We start from the raw sequence: 20,415 nt of genomic DNA, 5'->3' as shown, positions 1-20,415 counted from the left end.
GCTGCCAGCTCTAGATCATGAACAAGGGTAATTCTTCTTGTGAACCTTCAGCTGTCGTGAAGCATATGCAATAACCTTGCCACCCTACATCAATACCGCACCCAAACCAATACGAGATGTGTCACAATATACTGTATAAGATCCTAAACTTGTGGGTAACACCAATACCGGTGCCGTAGTCAAAGTTATCTTGAGCTTCTGAAAGCTCGCTTCACACTCATCTAACCACCTGAACGGGGTACCCTTCTAGGTCAATCTGGTCAACGGGGTTGCTATGGATGAAAACCCCTCCACAAATCGATGGTAATAGCCCGCCAAACCTAGGAAACTACTGATCTCTGTAGCTGATGTGGGTCTAGGCCAGTTCTGGATTGCCTCAATCTTCTTAAGATCCACCTAAATACCCTCTGTTGATACAATGTGACCCAAGAAAGCAACTGAACTCAACCAAAACTTGCATTTTGAGAACTTAGCATATAACTGGCTGTCTTTCATAGTCTGAAGAACGATCCGAAGGTGCTGCTCATGCTCCTCCCGCCTGTGGGAGTAGATCAAGATATCATCAATAAACACAATCACAAAGGAATCCAAGTAGGGATTGAACACCCGGTTCATCAAATCCATGAATGCTGTTGGGGCATTTGTCAGCCCAAATGAATCACTAGAAACTCATAATGCCCATACCGAGTCCGAAAAGCCGTCTTAGGGACATCGGATGCCCTAATCCTCAACTGATGGTAGTCAGATCTCAAATTAATCTTCGAAAATACATAGGTACCCTGAAGCTGATCAAATAAATCATCAATCCTCGGCAATGGGTACTTGTTCTTGATGGTGACTTTGTTCAACTGCCAATAATCTATACACATCCTCATCGATCAATCTTTCTTCTTCACAAATAACAGAGGTGCACCCCAGGGCGAGACACTAGGTCTAATGAAGCCCTTGTCAAGCAAATCTTACAACTGTTCCTTCAATTCTTTCAACTCTGGTGGGGCCATGCGGTATGGCAGAATGAAAATGGGCTGAGTGCCCAGAGCCAAATCAATACAGAAATCAATATCTCCGTCGGGTGGCATCCCCGGCAGGTCTGCAGGAAACACCTCTGGAAACTCACGAACAACTGGCACTGAATCCATGTAAGGAACCTCCACACTAGAATCGCGGATATAAGCCAAGTAAGCTAGACACCCCTTCTCGACCATATGCCAAGCCTTCACATAAGAGATAACCCTACTGGTAGAATGGCCAAGATTCCCTCTCCACTCTAATCGATGCAACCCCCGCAAGGCTAAGGTCACCGTCTTGGCGTGACAATCTAGTATAGCATGATAAGGTGACAGCCAATCCATACCTAGTATGACATCAAAATCAAGTATGTCGAGAAGTAGAAGATCTACACGAGTCTCAAGACTCCCAAGGGTGACCACACATAAACGATAAACACGATCTACAATAATAGCATCTCCCACTGGTGTGGACACATACACAAGAGCACTCATAGAATCATGGGGCACAACATAATATGAAGCAAAATAGGATGACACATAGGAGTATGTAGATCCCAGATCAAATAGAACTGAAGCATCTCTACTGCAAACTGAAATAGTACCTGTGATAACAGCGTCAGATGACTCAGCCTCAGGCTTGGCTGGGCAAGCATAACACCGGGGCTGGGCCCCCCACCCTGAACTACATCCCTGGGACGGCCTCTAGCTAGCTGGTCTCTACCTCTAACGGCCTGACCTCCACCTCTAACAGTCTGGCCTCTACCTCTAGCTGTCTGACCCCTGCCTCTGGCTGGCTGAGCAGGTGGTGTCAGAACCATGGCACGAGAACCCTGATGTTGTGAGCTGCCCGATGTCCGAGGGCAAAATCTAGCAATGTGCCTCGGATCACCACAAGTGTAACATGACCTCAGATGTTGTGACTGCTGACCCTGAAACTGACCCTATCGACCTGAGTAACCACCCTGATAACTCTGGAGTAGAGGTGCACTAATAGGAGCTGGTGGTGCACTGTAGGCTAGCTGGTCGGAATAAGGCATATGAGGACCACGACCACCGGAGGCACCGTGGGATGCCTGGAGTGCTGAATGAAACGGCCTAGGAGAATGGCCTCTACCAAAAGTACCCCTACCTCTAGATGAGGCACCGCTGAACTCACCGGAATGACGAGGTCTCTTGTCAGACCCCTGACCTCCCTAAGCAAGAACCATCTCGACTCGTCTGGTGACATTAGCAGCCGTCTGAAATGCAATCTCACTCCCAGTCTCCTTAGCCATCTGCAATCTGATAGGCTGAGCAAGTCCGTCAATAAACCTCCTTACCCCCTCTCTCTCTCGGTGGGAAGCAGAAGAATAGCATGACGGTCCAAATCCACAAAACGGGTCTCATACTGAGTAACAGTCATACTGCCCTGCTGGAGACGCTCGAACTGACGACGACGCTCCTCTCTCAATGTGATAGGCAGAAACTTCTTTAGGAAGAACTAAGAGAACTGGTCCCAAGTAAGAGCTGGCGACCCAGCTGGTCTGGTTAACAAATAATCTCTCCACCATTTCTTGGCGGAACCAGTCATCTGAAATGCAGCAAAGTCGACCCCATTGGTCTCCAATATACCCATATTCCGTAGCACCTCATGACAGTTGTCAAGACACTCCTGGGGATCCTTTGAAGTAGCACCACTGAAGTGAACTGGGAAGAGCTTGGTAAACTTGTCCAACCTCCATAAAGCCTCAGAAGACATAGCTGACCCATCAACGGTCTGTGGCGCAACAATCGGCTGAACTACTCTGACTGGATAAGCTGCTGGAGCCTAATACTGGGGAGCTATCTACTTCGAAACGGGAGTAGTGGGAGTTTGGTCTCCTCTTCCAGCTTGAGAGATGGCTGGTGCCATGGGAAATGCGCCAGTCTGGGCCACACTCTCCATAAGTCCCACCAAACGGACCAAAGCATCTTGAAGTACTGGGGTGGCAATGAACCCCTCCGGAACCTGAGCTGGTTCGGGAGGAACAGTTTGGACTGGAACCTCCTCGTCAAGCTCTATCTGAGGCTCCATTGCTGGGGCTGCTGCCCTGGCTCTAGGCTGAGCTCTGCCCCTACCTCGGCCTCTGGCACGTCCTCGGCCTCGACCCCTGCCCCGCTTAGGAGCGGCCACTGGAGGCTCTGGCTGCTGCTCAGCTGAGGAAGTGGTACGTTTTCTCGCCATCTGCAAGAGAATAAGAGTGGAAGACTTCAATCAGTGTTGAGAAAACAAAATCGCACGATAGAGAAGAATAGAAGTGAAATTTGTTCCGAAACTTCATAGCCTCTGGAAGATAAGCATATACGTCTCCGTACCGATCTTTCAGACTCTACTAAGCTTCCTCGTGAATCGTAAGAGCTAGGCAACCTAGTGCTCTGATACCAACTTGTCACGACCCGAATTTCCCACCGTCGGGACCGTAATGGCGCCTAACATTTTACTTGTTAGGCAAGCCAACGTTAGAGAATCATTAAACCAATCCTTATTCCATTCAGTAAATAATAGCAAATAAGCTAAGATGAAATATAGCGAGTGCGGAATAATATAGAAACTGCACCAATTACTACTACCCTGATCTGGAGTCACAATTCACGAGCATTCTAAAATTTACGACAAATAATAGTCTGGGAGAAATACAACTGTTAGAATGAGAGAAACAGTAAAACAGAAAAGATAGACAGGGACCTCAAGATCTGTGTACGCCGACAGATCTACCTTGAGTCTCAGGATAACGGTCCAACAGCAAAAAGAATCTCGATCAACTCGAGCTGCTACCAAAATCTGCACAGAAAGTGTAGAGTGCAGTATCAGTACAACCGACCACATGTACTGGTAAGTGTCGAGCCTAATCTCGACGAAGTAGTGACGAGGCTAAGACAAGGCACCTACAAATCAACATGTTCAATTTAACAGTGTATATACAAGTAACATCAATGAAAAAATAGACAAGTACTATCGGGATGGGAAAACATGTTGAGGGGAATATGAGATAAAGAACTACAACAGAATGATAACTGGAACAGTCAATATACTATGAATCAACAAGAACAGTGAATACAGTAAAGGAAAAATACACGGCATCACGCTTCGTGCTTTTACTTTCAACCTCACCATAAAATCAATAGAAACGACATGACATCACCCTTCGTGCATTAACTCTCATATCATAGCACGTCATCACCCTTCGTGCATTAACACTCACAATATGGCACGGCATCACCCTTCGTGCATTAACACTCACAATATGGCACAGCATCACCCTTCGTGCATTAGCACCCACAATATGGCACGACATCACCCTTCGTGCATTAGCACCCACAATATGGCACGACATCACCCTTCGTGCATTAGCACTCACAATATGGCACGGCATCACCCTTCATGCATTAACACTCTCCCTTACCATAATGCAATGAACAATTAACAACAGGGAGATAGAATAACAAATACAAGCCTTACTTCAATATTTACTTCCACAATATCAACCTTAACTTCAGAGTCAATATTCAATTATCACCAGGAGATCCATAAACATGATAAGAACAATCAACTTAATAACACTAGTCTAAACACGTAGCAATTAGGCATGGAAAAAAGAGACAATATGAGCAAACGAGAGAAACATGGAAAATATGTAAATTGGCAGCGCATAAGTACTCGTCACCTCATATATATACGTCGCTCACATGAATTTCACATAGCAAATAGTCTGAGGTTCCTAATTCCCTCAAGTCAGGGTTAACCACGACACTTACCTCGCTCCAAAGGCCACTCAATACTCAATCACAGCTTTTCCTCTGGAATCCACCTCCAAACCACTCGTATCTATACAAAACATACAATATTGATAAACGAATCAATTACATTGCATAAATTTAGATTTTTCCCAAACTTCCTCCAAAATTCAAAAATCGACCCCGAGTCTGCTTGGTCAAAACCCGAGGTTCAGACCAAAATCCATTTACCCATTCACCCCCGATCCCGGATATATAATTGGTTTTGAAATTCGACCTCAAATCGAGGTCTAAAATCCCAAATTTTGAAATCCCTAGTTTCTACCCCAAAACCCCAATTCTACCATGAGAACTCTAAACTTTTGGTTGAAACTTCATGAAATGTAATGGGTAATTGAAAGAAAATGGTTTAGAATCACTTACTAACACTTTGGGGAAGAAAGTATCTCTTGAAAATCCCCTCTAGCCCGTTAGGTTTTTGAAAAGTTGAAGAAATGGCTGGGACTGCTTATGCACTGGGCGACAGTGTTCATCGCATTCGCAATGACACCGTCGCATTCGCGAAGAGCAAAGTTGCCGAGCTTACGAGTTCGCGAGTCCCCCTTCGCGTTCGCGAAGGCTACCCCCGGCCTTCGCGCTCGCGAGACCTTGCTCGCGTTCACGATGAAGGAAAGACTGACCCCTCCCCCAGGCCTTCATGTTCGTGACCAAGCTTTTATTTTCGCGACCAAGCCTTCGCATTTGCGAAGAGAAAAAACTCACCATGACCAGCTTACCCTTCGCGTTCGTGAGAGTGCCTTCGCGAACGCGAAGAGAACATACCAGAACAGCTACTGCAGCAAAAATATCAGATTTTCCAAGTCCAAAATATCTCGTAGCCTATCAGAAACTCACCCGAGCCCTCGAGGCTCCAAACCAAACATGCACACAAGTCTAAAATGATCATACGAACTTGCTCGCGCGATTAAATCGCTAAAATAACACCTAGAACTATGAACTTAGCACCAAATCCAATGAAATTTCTAAGAAGCTTTAAAATTTCTATTTTTACAATCGGACATCCGAATCACGTCAAACCAACTCCGTTTCTCACCAAATTTCACAGATAAGTCATTAATATTATATTGGATCTATACCGGGCTCCAGAACTAAAATACGGACCCGGTATCAATAAGGCCAAACATCAACCAATTCTTAAAAATTATTAAACTTTCAGACTTTTACTTTTCATCAAAAATTCATAACTCGAGTTAGAGACCTCCAAATTTAATTCCGGGAATACGCCTAGTTCCCATGTTTTGATACGGACCCACCGGGACTATCAAAATATGAATCCGGGCCCGTTTACCAAAAATATTAACCGAAGTCAACTCAACTGAAGTTTTTAGGCAAAATTCTTATATTTATCAGTTTTTCACATATAAGCCTTTCGGGCCAATACCCGGACTGCGCACCCAAATTGAGGAGGGTAAAATTTAGATTTTTAAGGCTTAAGAGTACATAATCGAGTTCTAAAATATACGATGACCTTTTTGGGTCATCACACATACCTTCATCACCAGTAACTGCTACATCTCCCCCACCAACCGCAGGCGCCCGAGAGGAGCATGTTCCTCATTTCCAGTCCCCTGACAACGAGAATTTGGGGCACAACTACTCGCCTCCTTATGCAGATCCCCAGGGGAGGAGGAGTATCTCACTCTCAGTGTCAATGGAGTGCCATCTGTTGTCCAGAAGCCGCTGGCTTCAGAGAAACATAAGAAGAAAATACACTTTGTTTTGGGGGAGAGTATGATAAACAACGCCATGCACAATGCAGTAGTAGTATTGTACTTGTTCTTTTTACTGCTTGTTTCTTCTTGACTTATTATGATAGGGTTTCTAACTTTGGTATTTGCTTCGCAGGCCAACTTCCTCGCTTCCGAGGGCCTTCAGAAACTAATCCATGACAAAGAAGGACTCAAGTCCGAGCGGGGTCAACTGTTGGCCAACAGAAATTAACTTGTTACGCGCCTCTCGATGCTAGAGGAAAAATCCAATGAGGCGAGTGATCTCGAGGCTCGACTGCAGCTTAACGAGCAAGAGGTAGTGGACCTTAGTCAAGAAGCTTCTCAATTAAATGTTCAATTCCAATAAGCTAAGGCTAAGTTGTCTGAAATTCAAGATATCGTGCTCGCTGCGGCTGAATGCGAGTCTGCCTCCATTGAACGAGTCAATAACTTGGAGGCAGCCTTGAATTTCAAAACTAAAGAGGTTGGTGCTGAGGAAAAAATTCCCAAATAGAGGATAGGTATAAGAGGATCATGGAACACAATAAGGTTCATACAACTACAATCTGTGATCTTGATCTTACATCACGAGATCCGAGCAGGATGGCCTTCTGATCGAGGTTGATAGGCTTAAATCAGAGCTTCAGCGGCGAGCGGATTCCCTCATTATCGAAAATACATATTCTATTTATCATATGAGGAGGAAATCATTGGAAGAGGCCAAATCAGGCGTCATTGATATTGATGATGAGATCGCCAAGGCCCGAGCGCTGGAGTTAACTACTCGAGAATGCCTCCCGACTCAGCCTGATGTAACTGACTCTTCTAGTTCCGGTTCTGAGTTCTCAAGAACCGAGGAGGAACTTGAAGAGAATAATGATGAAGGCTAAGATCCTGAGCTAGCGCCAGATCCGCCTACTTCTCCCAAGGGCGTAGATGCTTCTCTTCTCCCGAATTCTGATGGTGACGTAGTTTAGCTTTTTGCTTTCTTTTCCTTTTTTGTTTTCCTTTTGTATTTTTGTACTTGTGCTGCTTTGCACGTTTAACAAATAAAAGTGCTTTTCGTTTAAGCACTGTGCAAAGTTTATTCTTTTTGTGTCAAATTAGGAAGGGCTTCGGGTGTATTTTCCCCCGATAGCATTCGGGTTCCGGGAATAAAATCTTACAGAACCAATTCTTTACTGTGAGGGTTTTATAAGAGAGGGCCCTCTTATGTTTACGGTTATCTTGAAGAAGACGTTTCCTGTTTATTCCGGGACTAGCATTTGAAGTACTTAGTTAACTTTTAAATGATAAAATCAACTCATTGTTTGGACAAGAAACAAGATAAAAACAAAAGGATTTAATTTTATTCCTTCTATCTTCAAAAGTACATAAGCAATTGAGTGTTAAAAGAAAGGAAATTGCCAATACATGTGGCTATTTTGTACAATTTATTTCTATGGGGCTAGTTGTGCAGTCCCCGGTCCTGATGAGGCATATTTGTTCCAGAATTTTGTAGTCTCGGTTTCCGTGGAAATCAGGTTGCCATATTCTCATACTATTCCCCCAGTGTTTGAATGCAAAAAATACGAATTGGAACACTGGAAGTCTTTCTCCTTTGAGGATTTCACTAGTGAATGGTTGGATAATCTTTGGTTCGATAGCAAGCTTCGTTTCCCATTAGAAACATTGCTATCGAGCCAAAAATTATCCAACCACCCCCTAGTGGCTTGTACAGAAAACACTTGTAAATGGTTGAATAGCCTTTGGTCTGGTGGCAAGGTTTGCTTCCCATTAGGAATTTTTCACCGAGCCAAAGACTATTTAACCATCTCCCAGTGGTTTGTCGTTTCGATGCCTTGTCATTTAAAGGTCTTATCTCTGCTAATGGCATTTCCTTTGTAGTATTCTTTCCATTGATGCCTCATTAAAAACCTTCCAAGAAAACCCCAATTGGGACAAAAATTGGGCGAAGGAAAAAATAGTGCAACACATACTTTCAGTACAAGTGGTGCTCATCAACAATAATAGCTTTTGAGGTGAGTCACATTCCAGCTTCTTGGTAATTTTACTCCGTCTTGGTGTTCTAATTCATATGATCTTTTTTCGGTGACAGCTGAAACCCGATATGGGCCTTCCCATGTCGGACCCATCTTTCCTGTGTTGAGCTCCCGGGTGTTCTGAGTTACTTTCCTCAAAACCAAGTCTCCCACTTTGAAATAACGGAGATTGGCCCTCCGGTTATAGTACTTTTCCATTCTGTATTTCTGGGTCACCATCCTTATGTGCGCCAAGTCCCTACGTTCATCAAGTAGCTCCAATTTGACCAGCAATGCTTCATTGTTCGTTTCTTCATCCGTCCGAAAGTACCGCAAGGTCGGTTTTCCTACTTCCACCGGGATCAAAGCCTCTGCACCGTATACAAGAGAGAAAGGTGCCTCTCCCGTGCTTGACTTAGTCGTCGTCCGGTATTCCCATGGCACTCCTGGTAACTCTTCGGGCCACTTGCTTTTGGCTGCTTCCAACCTTTTTTTGAGGTTTTGAATAATCACCTTGTTGGTTGATTTCGCCTATCCATTTTTTCTTGGATGGTATGGTGAAGATGTGATTCTTTTAATTTTTAGGTCTTTAAGAAATTTCGTGACCTTGGAGCCTATGAACTATGGCCTGTTGTCGAAAGCGATTTCTTTCGGCATTTCGAACTAGAAAATTATATTTTTCCACAGGAAATCGATCACTTCGCACTCACTGATCTTCTGGTAAGGACCTGCTTCAATCCATTTAGTGAAGTAATCTGTTAGAATTAAAAGAAATCTTACCTTCCCGGGAGCCGGCGGCAACGGTCCAACTATATCCATCCCCCATTTCATGAATGGCCATGAGGATAGTACCAAATGCAATAGTTCTACCGCTTAGTGTACTACCGGTGCATAACGTTGACACTTGTTGCATTTCTGAACGAATGCCTTTGTGTATTGTTCCATTCGAGGTCAGTAATATCCGACCCTGACTAATTTTAGGACCAATGAATATGCACCTAAATGATTCCCGCAAACTCCTTCATGAACCTCTATCATGATGTAATTAACCTCGGAAGCTCCTAAACATTGGGCCGACGGGCCTTGTAATGACCTTCTGTATAATTGTCCTCCCTAGAAGCTGTAACGAGCTGCTTTGGTGTGGAGTGCTCGGGATGCCTTCGGGTCTTCGGGAAGCTTGTCATGCTCAAGGTAGTCGATGATCTCATTCCTCCAGTCCCAAACTAGGTTGGTTATATTTACTTCATAATAACCGTTCATATTCAGTACTGAATGCATGAGCTGAACGACGGTACTGAAATTTGATCCCTTCATTTTTGTGGACGATCTTAAATTGGCCAAAGCATTTGCTTCTGCATTTTCTTCTCTCGGGATATGGGTGATCGACCATTCCATGAACCATGCGAGAAAAGATTGAACTTTAACCACATAATACTGCATGCGCTCCTTTTTGGTGTCGAAGATCCCATATACCTGATTTACCACTAGTTCAGAATCATATTTGATTTCAATGACCTCAGAGTCTAGCCCCCGGGTCATTTCAAGTCCTACAATCAAAGCTTCATACTTGGCTTCATTATTAGTCAAGGGAATAGTTTTTATGGCTTGCCTCAAGATTTCTCTCGAGGGTATGATTAAGACCATCCCGTGCCCGGACCCTTTCACATTGGAAGCTCCATCCGTGAACAAGGTCAAAACTCCTGATGTCGTCTCTAACACTATCACCGATTCTTTTTTGGCCAAAGGCAGTAGCCCAGGACTGAAATCGGCCACGAAGTCGGCCAAAACTTGTGATTTGATCGCAGTCATAGGCTTATATTCAATATCAAATTCACTGATTTTGACTGCCGAATTGGCCAGCCTCCCCGCAACTCAAGTTTGTGAAGGACATTCCGCAAGGGAAAGGTTGTTACCACAGTTATGGGGTGGTATTGAAAATAAGGTCTGAGCTTTCGAGAGGCGACTACGAGAGCTAAGGCCAAATTTTTGAGATACGGATAACCAGTTTCTGCTCCTATCAAAATTTTGCTAAAATATAATATAAAGGATATTACGTACCTTCTTCCTCTCGGACTAGAACAACACTTACCGCTACCTTCGAGACCGCTAAGTATATTAGAAATTATTCACCTTCCTTCGGTTTTGATAGTAACGGAGGGCTCGATAGATACCGTTTCAAGTCTTTAGAGCGTGTTGGCGCTACGGAGTCCATTAGAAATTTTTCTTCTTCTTTAGAAGTGAGAAGAAGTGATGACATTTATCCGAAGACCGAAAAATGAACCTGCTTAGAGCGGCCATTGATCCCTCTTTGTGACACCAGAAAACCCAAGAGTTTATCGAAACTAACTCCGAATGCACATTTTTCAGGGTTGAACTTCATGTTGTGTTTCCTTAGGACGTCGAATGTTTCCTGGAGGTATTTTAAATGGTCACCGGCATTCAAAATCTTGACCAACATATCATCTATGTACACTTCCATTATTTTACCTATTTGGTTTTCCAACATCTTGTTCGCGAGCCTCTAATAAGTGGCTCCGGCTTTTTTGATCCCGAAAGGCATCACATTGTAACAATATGTGCCGAAGTTCGTAATGAACAAAGTTTTTTCCTGATCCACCGGGTTCATCTTAATTTGATTGTACCCGGAATAGGCATCAAGGATACTCATTAACTCGTGTCCGGCCATGGCATCGATGATTTGATCGATGTTTGGCAATTGAAACGAGTCTTTCGGGCACGCTTTATTCAAATTATTATAATCTATGCATATTCGGAATTTATTATTCTTTTTCGGGACAACAACTTTATTAGCTAGCCAGTGGGGATACTTTACCTCCATGATTGAACCGATGCCAAGTAGTCGAGTTACCTTTTATTTGACAAACCTATTTCTAACCTCGCCTATCGGGTGCCTTTTCTACCTTATCGGTGGGATACTTGGGTCTAGGATTAACTTGTGCACGACCATCTTTACTGGGATACCTGGCATATCTGTGTGCGACCATGCGAAACAATCAATATTAATTTTAGGAAAATCAATAAATCATGGCCTGAGCTCGGGGTTGAGGCCTGTCCCCAAGTGAAATTTTCTCTCCAGGAATTTTTCGTACCAGGCCACTTGTTCAAGTTCTTCTGTTGTGGATTTGGTCGCGTTTGTCTCTTTCGGTACCTGAAAATACCTTGGTACCTAGTGGGGTTTCGACGACTCTTCCCCTTTGTTATCTTCACTTGGCTCGGGAGCATGCGTTGGTTCCTATAATTGCCATGTGTTGGGTTCCTTCCTTTTACTGCTGGTACCCAATACCGTGTTCATTTCCCTTACCGCCAGTTGATCCCCTCTTATTTGTTTGATTCCCTCTAAGGTCGGGAATTTCAGCATTTGATGGTATCTTGATGGCACGACTTTCATCTCATGTAGCCATGGTCTACCGAGAATTATGTTATAGCCCATATCGTCGTCCACCACTTCAAATAAGGTAGTCTTCATGACCCCTTCGGCGTTCGGGGCAGCAAGACCTCTCCTAGGGTCGTTACACTTGCTAAGTTGAAACCGGCAAGGAGCTTTGTTGCCGGAATGATGCTTTTGATAAGCTTGGCTTGTTCTAGCACTCTCCATTAAATGATGTTGGCTGAACTTGCTAGGTCCACCAGAACACGTTTAATTTTAAAATCTAGAATGTTAAGAGAAATTACCAGGGCATCGTTATACGGCAAAAGGAGTCCATCGACGTCTTTTTCTGTGAAGGTGATGTCGTCTTCGGCGACTTCTCGGAGTCTCTTGCTATGAGTCACCAACATCTTTGTCTTTTTTGCTGCGGAGAAGGTTACACTGTTGATCTCGTTTCTCCCCGAAAAGCATGTTGATAGTTAATCGAGGAGGGTCTTCCCCTATCTTCAAGGGCTCTGCGTTATCTCAGATACGGTAGTAATTGTTCTTAGCTCGATTGCTTAAAAATTCCCTGAGATGGACGTTCTTTAACAGTGTTGCCACCTCCTCGTGCAGATGTCAGCAGTCTCCAGTTTGGTAGCTATTAGTCACATGATATTCGCACCATAAATTAGGATCTCTCTGGCTAGGATCAGATCTCATCGGCCTCGGGAACCGCTCTTCCTTGATGTTCCTCATCACTGATACCAGTTCCACCACGCTGACATTGAAATTTTATTCGAACAGTCTGGGATAAATGGAATCTCGGTAACTCGATACCTCTTTGTCCTGCAACGACCTGTTGTGTTGGCCGTGGTCAATAATGTTATCAGGGCGACCCTATCCACCGACCGGAATCCCTTGCTATTGCTCCTTTCAGCCCTCTCGTAGGGCAAGAAATGACCCTTAGAAGACCGCAGATCTGTATCAAAGTCTTCTTTTGATTTATCCCTGTTCTTTTCTCGATACCGATTTTTGTTTGATGCCGGGCACCCGAGCTGATCATCTTCTATCCTTATCTTTAATTCATAGTGGTTATGGACATCCGCCCATGTGGTTGCTTGGAACTCGATTAAGCATTCTTCTAGCTTTCGGGAAGCATCGGAGCTCCTCGGGTTCAACCCGTTAGTAAATTCCTAAGCTGCATATTCATCTGGCACGACCGGTAATAACATCCTTTCTTTCTAGAACCTGATCACGAACTCGCATAGCAATTCGGACTCTCCTTGTAAAATTCTGAATATGTCCACCTTCCGGGCCTAGACCTTCCAGGCCCCGGCATGGGCCTTGATAAAAGAATTTGTGAGCATTTCTAAAGGAATCGATCGAATGCTCAGGTAGGAATGAATACCATGTCAAGGTCCCCCTTGTGAAGGTTTCTCCGAATTTCTTCAACAGGACAGACTCAATTGCATGTTGATCCAAGTCGTTTCCTTTCATCACCATTATATAAGTTGTGATGTGCTCCTGAGGGTCCGAAATCACATCATACTTCGGTATGTCCGGCATTTTGAACCGTTTCGGAATCAATTTTGGTGTTGTGCTCAGTTTAAACGGCAATTGTGTGTACTTCTTCGAGTCCGGACCTTTCAATACTGGTGGCGCCCAGAATTTGGTCCACTCGGGCATGGAACTCTTTCGCGTTCTCAATCTGCTCATTCATTTCCCTCATGAATATCATGAATTTTGTCTGGAAGGGATCATTGTTGTTGTTGTTACCGGATCTGTTGCCAATCCCCCCAGCTCTGTTGAAGCCAACTTCTCCCCTTGGGGTGTTGTTATCAACCCTTTGAGCTGTTTGGTTTGCGGGAGTGCCAGGAGGAACATGGCCTCTTCCAATCGTATTATTATAGGCACCTGACAATGCCTACTTTAGTTCCGTCATGGCCTTGTCTTGCCTTGAGAGATGGCCCATGATGGACTTTTGTTGCTCCCTCGAGATCCTTACTGTTTCCGCAACGTGCTCGTCCTCAGCGTCATCAGGAGTTTCTTCCCGCACATGTCGGGGAGAATGCCCGCCATGGAATGGAGTTGGTACATCCTCCTCGTTGTGGGTGTCACTGATCGATCCTCATGTTGAGGCAGATTCTCTTGTATCTCAACGTTGTGTGTGATGTTGACATCATTAGCTGCCATTTTTTTCGATCTTTGCTATGAAACAAAGAATCAAACATGTTAGTAATAGATGCAAGGATCAATCCAATTACGCAACTGTCTAAGCCCCACGGTGGGCGTCAAACTATTTACCCGTAAAATGGTAGAATTGAAATTTATAGTGTGGTTTATGGACAAGCGAATCAATTTGATCCCAAAAATGATAAATGAATTAAATAAAATAAAAAATTAGCGTTGAAATCAAGATAAATAGCAGATACCTTGATTCAGAGAGTTAGGCTTCCGAAGGTAGCGATAAGAATAACGTTAGACAGAAAATAAAATATTCTTTAGCTTGAAAATAGTGTGTCGCATAAGTTTGTCAGAAATTTTGTATCTTACAATGGTTGTTGAAATCACTATTTATAGCTATCTAGGGAACAAGGTTCTAGGATCAAGCCCCTCTTAAATGACAACAATGGGGGCCATTGATGAATATGTAACGGCAGGTTATGAATGCCAAAATTCTGTGTAACGGCTGCGTATTTAATACTGAGGAATATTCTTCATTGATTGTCATCCGGTGACAAGTATTTGTTTGCTCTCGTTGATAATGTTCCCTTCGGAACCTACCCAGTGACAACCGAAGTTGTTGTCCTCGTTCTTGATTTTTACTCGCTTCATCTTCCGTCTTCCCCTCCCCCCTCCCCCCCCCCGGTTCCACGTGTCATTCTGTCATTCGAGCATTTAATATGAACCGATTTTACCATATACATCCGCTCAATTTAATTTGAACCATTACCTAGGTTTTTAGGCGAGGCAGACTTATGGGGTTAAGCTCGCGAATTAGTAACAATATAAGTGTGCTAGCACACCTAATTAACTTCTTAGGTGACGACTCCAAATTTTACCCTTGGAATTGTCAATGTCACGCTTTATCTTATACCCGTGTTTAGAATAGGGTGCGATAATCATCAGTAGCTTCACCGTTGAGTCATGCCATAAATTCCTCGTGTCTGCAGAATCTTTACCAAAAATATGAACTAGTTTGGAAGAGCACAACTCCCCTTGAATTAATATCTTTTGTTTGGACTCCTGCGAATAATGGGTGCCTCACACAAATCAATCTAAAAAAAAAAGAAGGATCCCAGCCTTATGTGCCTCAATGATGTAGAAGATACAGAAACACCTTTTCCTTTGCCTATTCACAGTGACTGATGCCATATCTAAGGATGCAGTCAGGTAATGGAAGGGAAGAAAGAGGGAGAATGTATAAGAGAGAAGGATGTATATGACATTTATACTCTTTTTGAGTTCCTTAGCTTATTTGCTTCATAAGCAATATCTCTGTGTTTCCTTAAGCTATCTCTAGAAATTTATAGTCCCTTTTGTTTAAATGTACAGACTCTTTTTACACTTAATCAAGGTCTATATACACAAACTCTTTAATGTCATATATAGGCATGAATCTACTGCTGTTGACATGCTCTCCTGTTAAAACATTTCACACGTCTGGATTCACGCAAAAGAAAAATAGTTTACATGGTTTCCATTCTGGTTCATAATGTGAATACTGAATGGGACAAACAGCAGGTATTTTGCTTCTAATTCCCCACAAGTTGTAGGTAATAACTTCTTTTTTTTGGGATAAGGTGTAAATTATGATAGAGAAGTACTTGGATGGTGTATCTGCACTATATGATCACTTAGAAGATGAATGGTCTTCTTGTTCTGCTGTTCTATCAGCCAAAAGAGTACACACAGGAAAGGAAATTCTAATTGCTTTCTTGGAAATGGAGCAAATGGTGTGACTGTTAATTATGCATTTGAAATGTTGAGTCTTTATATCACTATTACGTTGGAGGAGGAAATTTTGGCGTAACTGGTAAAGTTAGATGCCATGTGATCAGAAGGTTACAAGTTCGAGCCGTGAAAATAACCTCTCGAAGAAATGCAGGGTAAGAACTTTATGGTCCAGCCTTCCCAGGACCCCGCGTATAACGGGATCTTAATGCACCGGGCTGCCCTTTAATATCACTATCACTATTACATATAAGGACTTTCTGTCTTAAGGCTGCTTTAAAATGTCTGTCCAGTGCCATCAAAAAAGATTCTTCTGTTATAGAGCACTTAAGGAGCAATTTGGCAGAGAATTTGGATTTTGGTTCACAATTTGTAGACGTGTTTCCTTTTAGATTGATATCAGATGAAATTTGGGATGGAGGGGGAATGTTGTACAGATACTAAAACACCAGCCAAGTGGCAGATGCTAAATTTGATTTCTCCCATCTTTGTAGAATTCGACAACCCTTACTGGCAAGAACACGGCCACTGTTGCATCTCCTCCTCTTGTTTCTTAGAAATCTCCAAGCAATTTTTGCCATAATGGGCTCCAATGTTCCCTCATTTTTGCCTCCAATATGGGTACGTGGAGCGACACTATTCATCTCATCCATTACTCTTCATCCTTATTTTATTATTATTTTTATTATTTAACTCATTTAATTTATCTCTTTATATATACCTAATTATGTTTATGTAATATCTTTATAGTATTAATTTTATATCTTAACTTTGACGTATAATTTTGATAAATTAATTTCAGTGCATTTATTATTTTTATGTAAAATTATAAGTTAATTTTATTATAAGTTATAATTGTACAAAAAATATATAATCATCTCAAAAAATGAATGGTGCAATTATAAAATCATGTCGAAAAGATGTTAAACGTTCATTCGGAGTTTTGAAAGCTCGTTTCGCAATTGTTGCAGGACCATCACATTTTTGGAGAAAAGAAGTGTTACATGATATAATAACTACATGTATTATACTGCACAACATGATAATAGAGGATGAATGTGATCTTAATGCACCAATTCAAGATGATTGGGAATGTCCACCTCTAACGGTAAAAATAGTAGTAGATAAAAATCACCGATTTGAGCAATATTTAGCTCGACACAAAAAATATTAAGGATAAAGATGCTCATTTTGCACTTCATAATACATTAATAGATCATTTATGGGAGCATACTAGAGGTGTAAGTTGAATATTTATGTAATATTTAATATGAATTTTACCATAATGTAATATGTATTTAATTATCTTGTATCTCGATGATTTCACTTTTATTTGAATTATCCGTTAATATATATATATATATATATAATCTATAATATTTACTTGCAAATTATATTATTTAAAAATTTATGGTATAAAATAATTTTATATTAAATTTTATGTGATGAATATGTAAAAAAGAATTTCTTTAATAGAAATAAGAAAATAAAATTTAAATAAAATATAATAATATAATATTGAAGAGAGAGAAGAATATAAAATAGAATATATTTTTTGTAGTAAAAAAAAAAGAGTAATAGATGGACCAACTCCATTTTGAAGGAGAAAATAAGGGTCGGAGATGGCCTTAGAATCTTATTTCTTATCTATCTTGTCTTATGCTATTCTTGGGCTGATTAACATACTTCTATTTGCATAAATGCTTTCTAAGAGGAACAAGAAAAGAGCAGTGGTGCTCCAAACTCCAAAGAAATAGCTAGTGAGACATGTCATAGTATTCAATAACCTCTCTGGAAAGCGCTAAGTCACATGTTCATCTCTGTATGATATGTAGGTCACGGGTTCAAACGGTGAAAGCAGTTACTAATGCTTGCATTAGGACCGGCTATTTGCATCACACCCCCTTAGGTGCGGCTCTTTTCTTGGATCCTGCGTGAACGTGGAATACCTTGTGCACCGGATTGCCTTTTAAGCTCAATGGTCTTATCAACTGTTTTCAAGTCCTAGACTGAGCTTCAAGTATTTACTTTAAGCTCCAGGTAAATTAGGCGGATGTAGTATACAATGTACGAGTTCAACTGAACTCATAACTTTTGACGCGGATTAAAAACTTGTATGTAAAAATTCATTAAAATTCCAAAAATAGTAGATATGAACCCATAACTTTAAAAATATAATGGGTTCAATGTTAAAAACTTTAAAATTGAACCCATAGGATTTAAACCCTGGATCCGCAAGAAGACATGCAAGTGCTTACAAGGTCAAAGTTGTTGTAACATCAGTCACTAGGATTAACTGTTGGGTAATTTCAAAGGATGATTTCAAGAAGAAGATGCGGAGGATGCATAAAATAAAGCGTCCTCATTTGTTGCTTCTACTGTTCTAAGAAGAGATACTAACAACTATACACTACCAGCAAAATCACTCTCTTCAAGGATGTCCATATATATTTTATTTCTGTGTGCAGTTCATTTTACATTGTATTGAAGAAGAGTTATAGAAGCATCTTATACCCAAAAATAGAAGATGGTCACATCACCTACTTCTGTATTTTCAGTTAGTATATCAATGGCAAAGGCGACTGCATTTCAATACTATTAGATCTTGAACAGTTCCAGTAAGACGTTTGAGAATAAGGTCACTACTGATCGGGCGCTTTCCAACACAACATACTTGGAAGAAAGAAAGTATAACAACTAACGGGAGTATAAAGATACTTCAATCAATTCAGTCAGATTGTAATTGTTAAAAAGAAACAATCAGACTTTTATTGCAAAACAATAACATATAGCATAACAAAAAAATAACTTAATAAGTCAATCAGCCAAAAAATAAAAAGCAACGACAAATAGAGTAAATAAAGATCAAGAGAGAGTTGGTGTGACCCAAATTGGAGGACAAAAACGACTAAGGGAAACACCCTCATAATGAGGCTGGATACTGCCATCTGCTAAGTTGAAGACCCCCATGTCGAGGCCGCCTCCTTCTTCATAGAAGATGTATGATTCTAAAAAATCGTCAGTAAAATAAATATGATTGGGCTTAATTCCTGGAAATTGAGAAGCTTGGACAGAAAGAGAAGCACTAGCACCCAGAAAAAAAGCTGTCCCCCCCAACTCCCTGGTTTGGGTCCCTTGGCCAGCAGCTAAATCAACCCGGTAAACTATAAATTCTAGTGTCCCATAGGTTAGGTATTCCTCATTCTCAACTTGTTGGATGAAGGTCAGTGGTATCCTATCAAAATCATCTTTGGGGAGTCTTAGTTGACAACCATTTCGCACAACTACAAATAATGATCCTAGTGATTCTAGGATGTATGTCTGACCTCTAATTTGTCCAAGATAGAATGGTAGCTGCGCTACAACATGACTTTTAATCGGTTCAGGGCCAGTAACATCACAAACTACGATGCGGCCTGTAAAATCGAGTGCATAAAAGTGGCCCTTAAAATACACAATATCAGAATATGGAAAGTGAGCCCCTTCTTCCCAGTTAATATTGGTCCATCTCAAATCTCCCGATCTCCAAAATCTAAGGAACTTCACATCAATAACCATGAGAAGGTAATCGGATGTATGAGAAGGACTAGCTGACAAAACTGCCTTGCGTATAGAGGTCCTCATCCAGTGGTGGTCATGATAATCTTTTTGATGCGGCAATTCGATCTCAACACCAGAGAAAGGATGTAGCAGACTAATTTCACCGTCATCTTCTCCGACTGTGATAAGCCATCCCATAGACTCTATACATCGTTTTCCAGTGGCTTTCGGAATCCTCTTCTTCAAAATCATGCTGTTATAGAGGCTGAAGAATTTTCGACAGCAACTTTTGTCATCCTCCTGATCTTCTTCGGCTAACATCAGCCATGGAACTCTAGGTAGATCACTATTAAAATTGCATTTTGTAGCCACAACAACAACGTGCCAGGATTTGCAAACAGTGCCAAAACTTAGATAGTCTTCAATCAAATTTAGACGTCTAGCTATCAAGACAAGCAGATCATGTTGAAGTTCGGACCAATCAACCAGCAGATCTTGTTGAATTTGCGCCATTAGCGTATCAAAGTTAAGGATGCACACGCCTACCTGCCCTGTACATTCAGAATCCAATTTGCCACTGCTTTCCGAAATAGTTACTTACTCCTACACGTTCGTTTGTGGTGAATTTATTGGTTATTTAATTATATACATCCATATCTCTCTATCTATCTATCTATAATTTAGATGTACAAAAATATCCTTTAAAAACTAAATTAATCTTCAACTATGTTGGATTAAATTGTAATATTCAAAGTCCTTCCTCAAATTTAGGAGTTTGTTAGGTAACTCAATAATATTCAAAGTTCTTCCCCAAATTTAGGAGTTTGGTAATTTTAAATATATTCTTAACGAGAACTAGAGTTTTTGTTAGGATCGGGTTACCGGGTAGTGCGGAATTTAGCCGAAGACACAAATTTAACGCGGTTCGGTCAAGGTGACCTACGTCCACAAGCAGAGGAGCAATTTTACTATACCAACAAGAGTACAAAAGAGAGTAC

At 41.6% G+C, this 20,415-nt stretch overlaps 1 protein-coding gene across 1 annotated transcript; it reads right to left on the bottom strand.

Annotated features, from left to right (window-relative positions):
* Positions 1 to 18,674: 18,674 nt before the first annotated feature.
* LOC107765756 (putative F-box protein At1g65740) lies at positions 18,675 to 20,031 on the bottom strand. Its single transcript, XM_016584442.2, has one exon. It carries the CDS (start codon positions 19,928 to 19,930, stop codon positions 18,743 to 18,745), a length of 1,188 nt encoding a protein of 395 aa, XP_016439928.2. The 5' UTR covers positions 19,931 to 20,031; the 3' UTR covers positions 18,675 to 18,742.
* Between the last annotated feature and the right edge of the window lie 384 nt (positions 20,032 to 20,415).

The sequence above is a fragment of the Nicotiana tabacum genome, chromosome 4 (assembly GCF_000715075.1).
Source record: "Nicotiana tabacum cultivar K326 chromosome 4, ASM71507v2, whole genome shotgun sequence".
NCBI lineage: Eukaryota > Viridiplantae > Streptophyta > Magnoliopsida > Solanales > Solanaceae > Nicotiana > Nicotiana tabacum.
The sequence above is the reverse complement of the archived record's forward strand: the minus strand, read 5'-3'. Positions and strand labels throughout refer to the sequence as shown.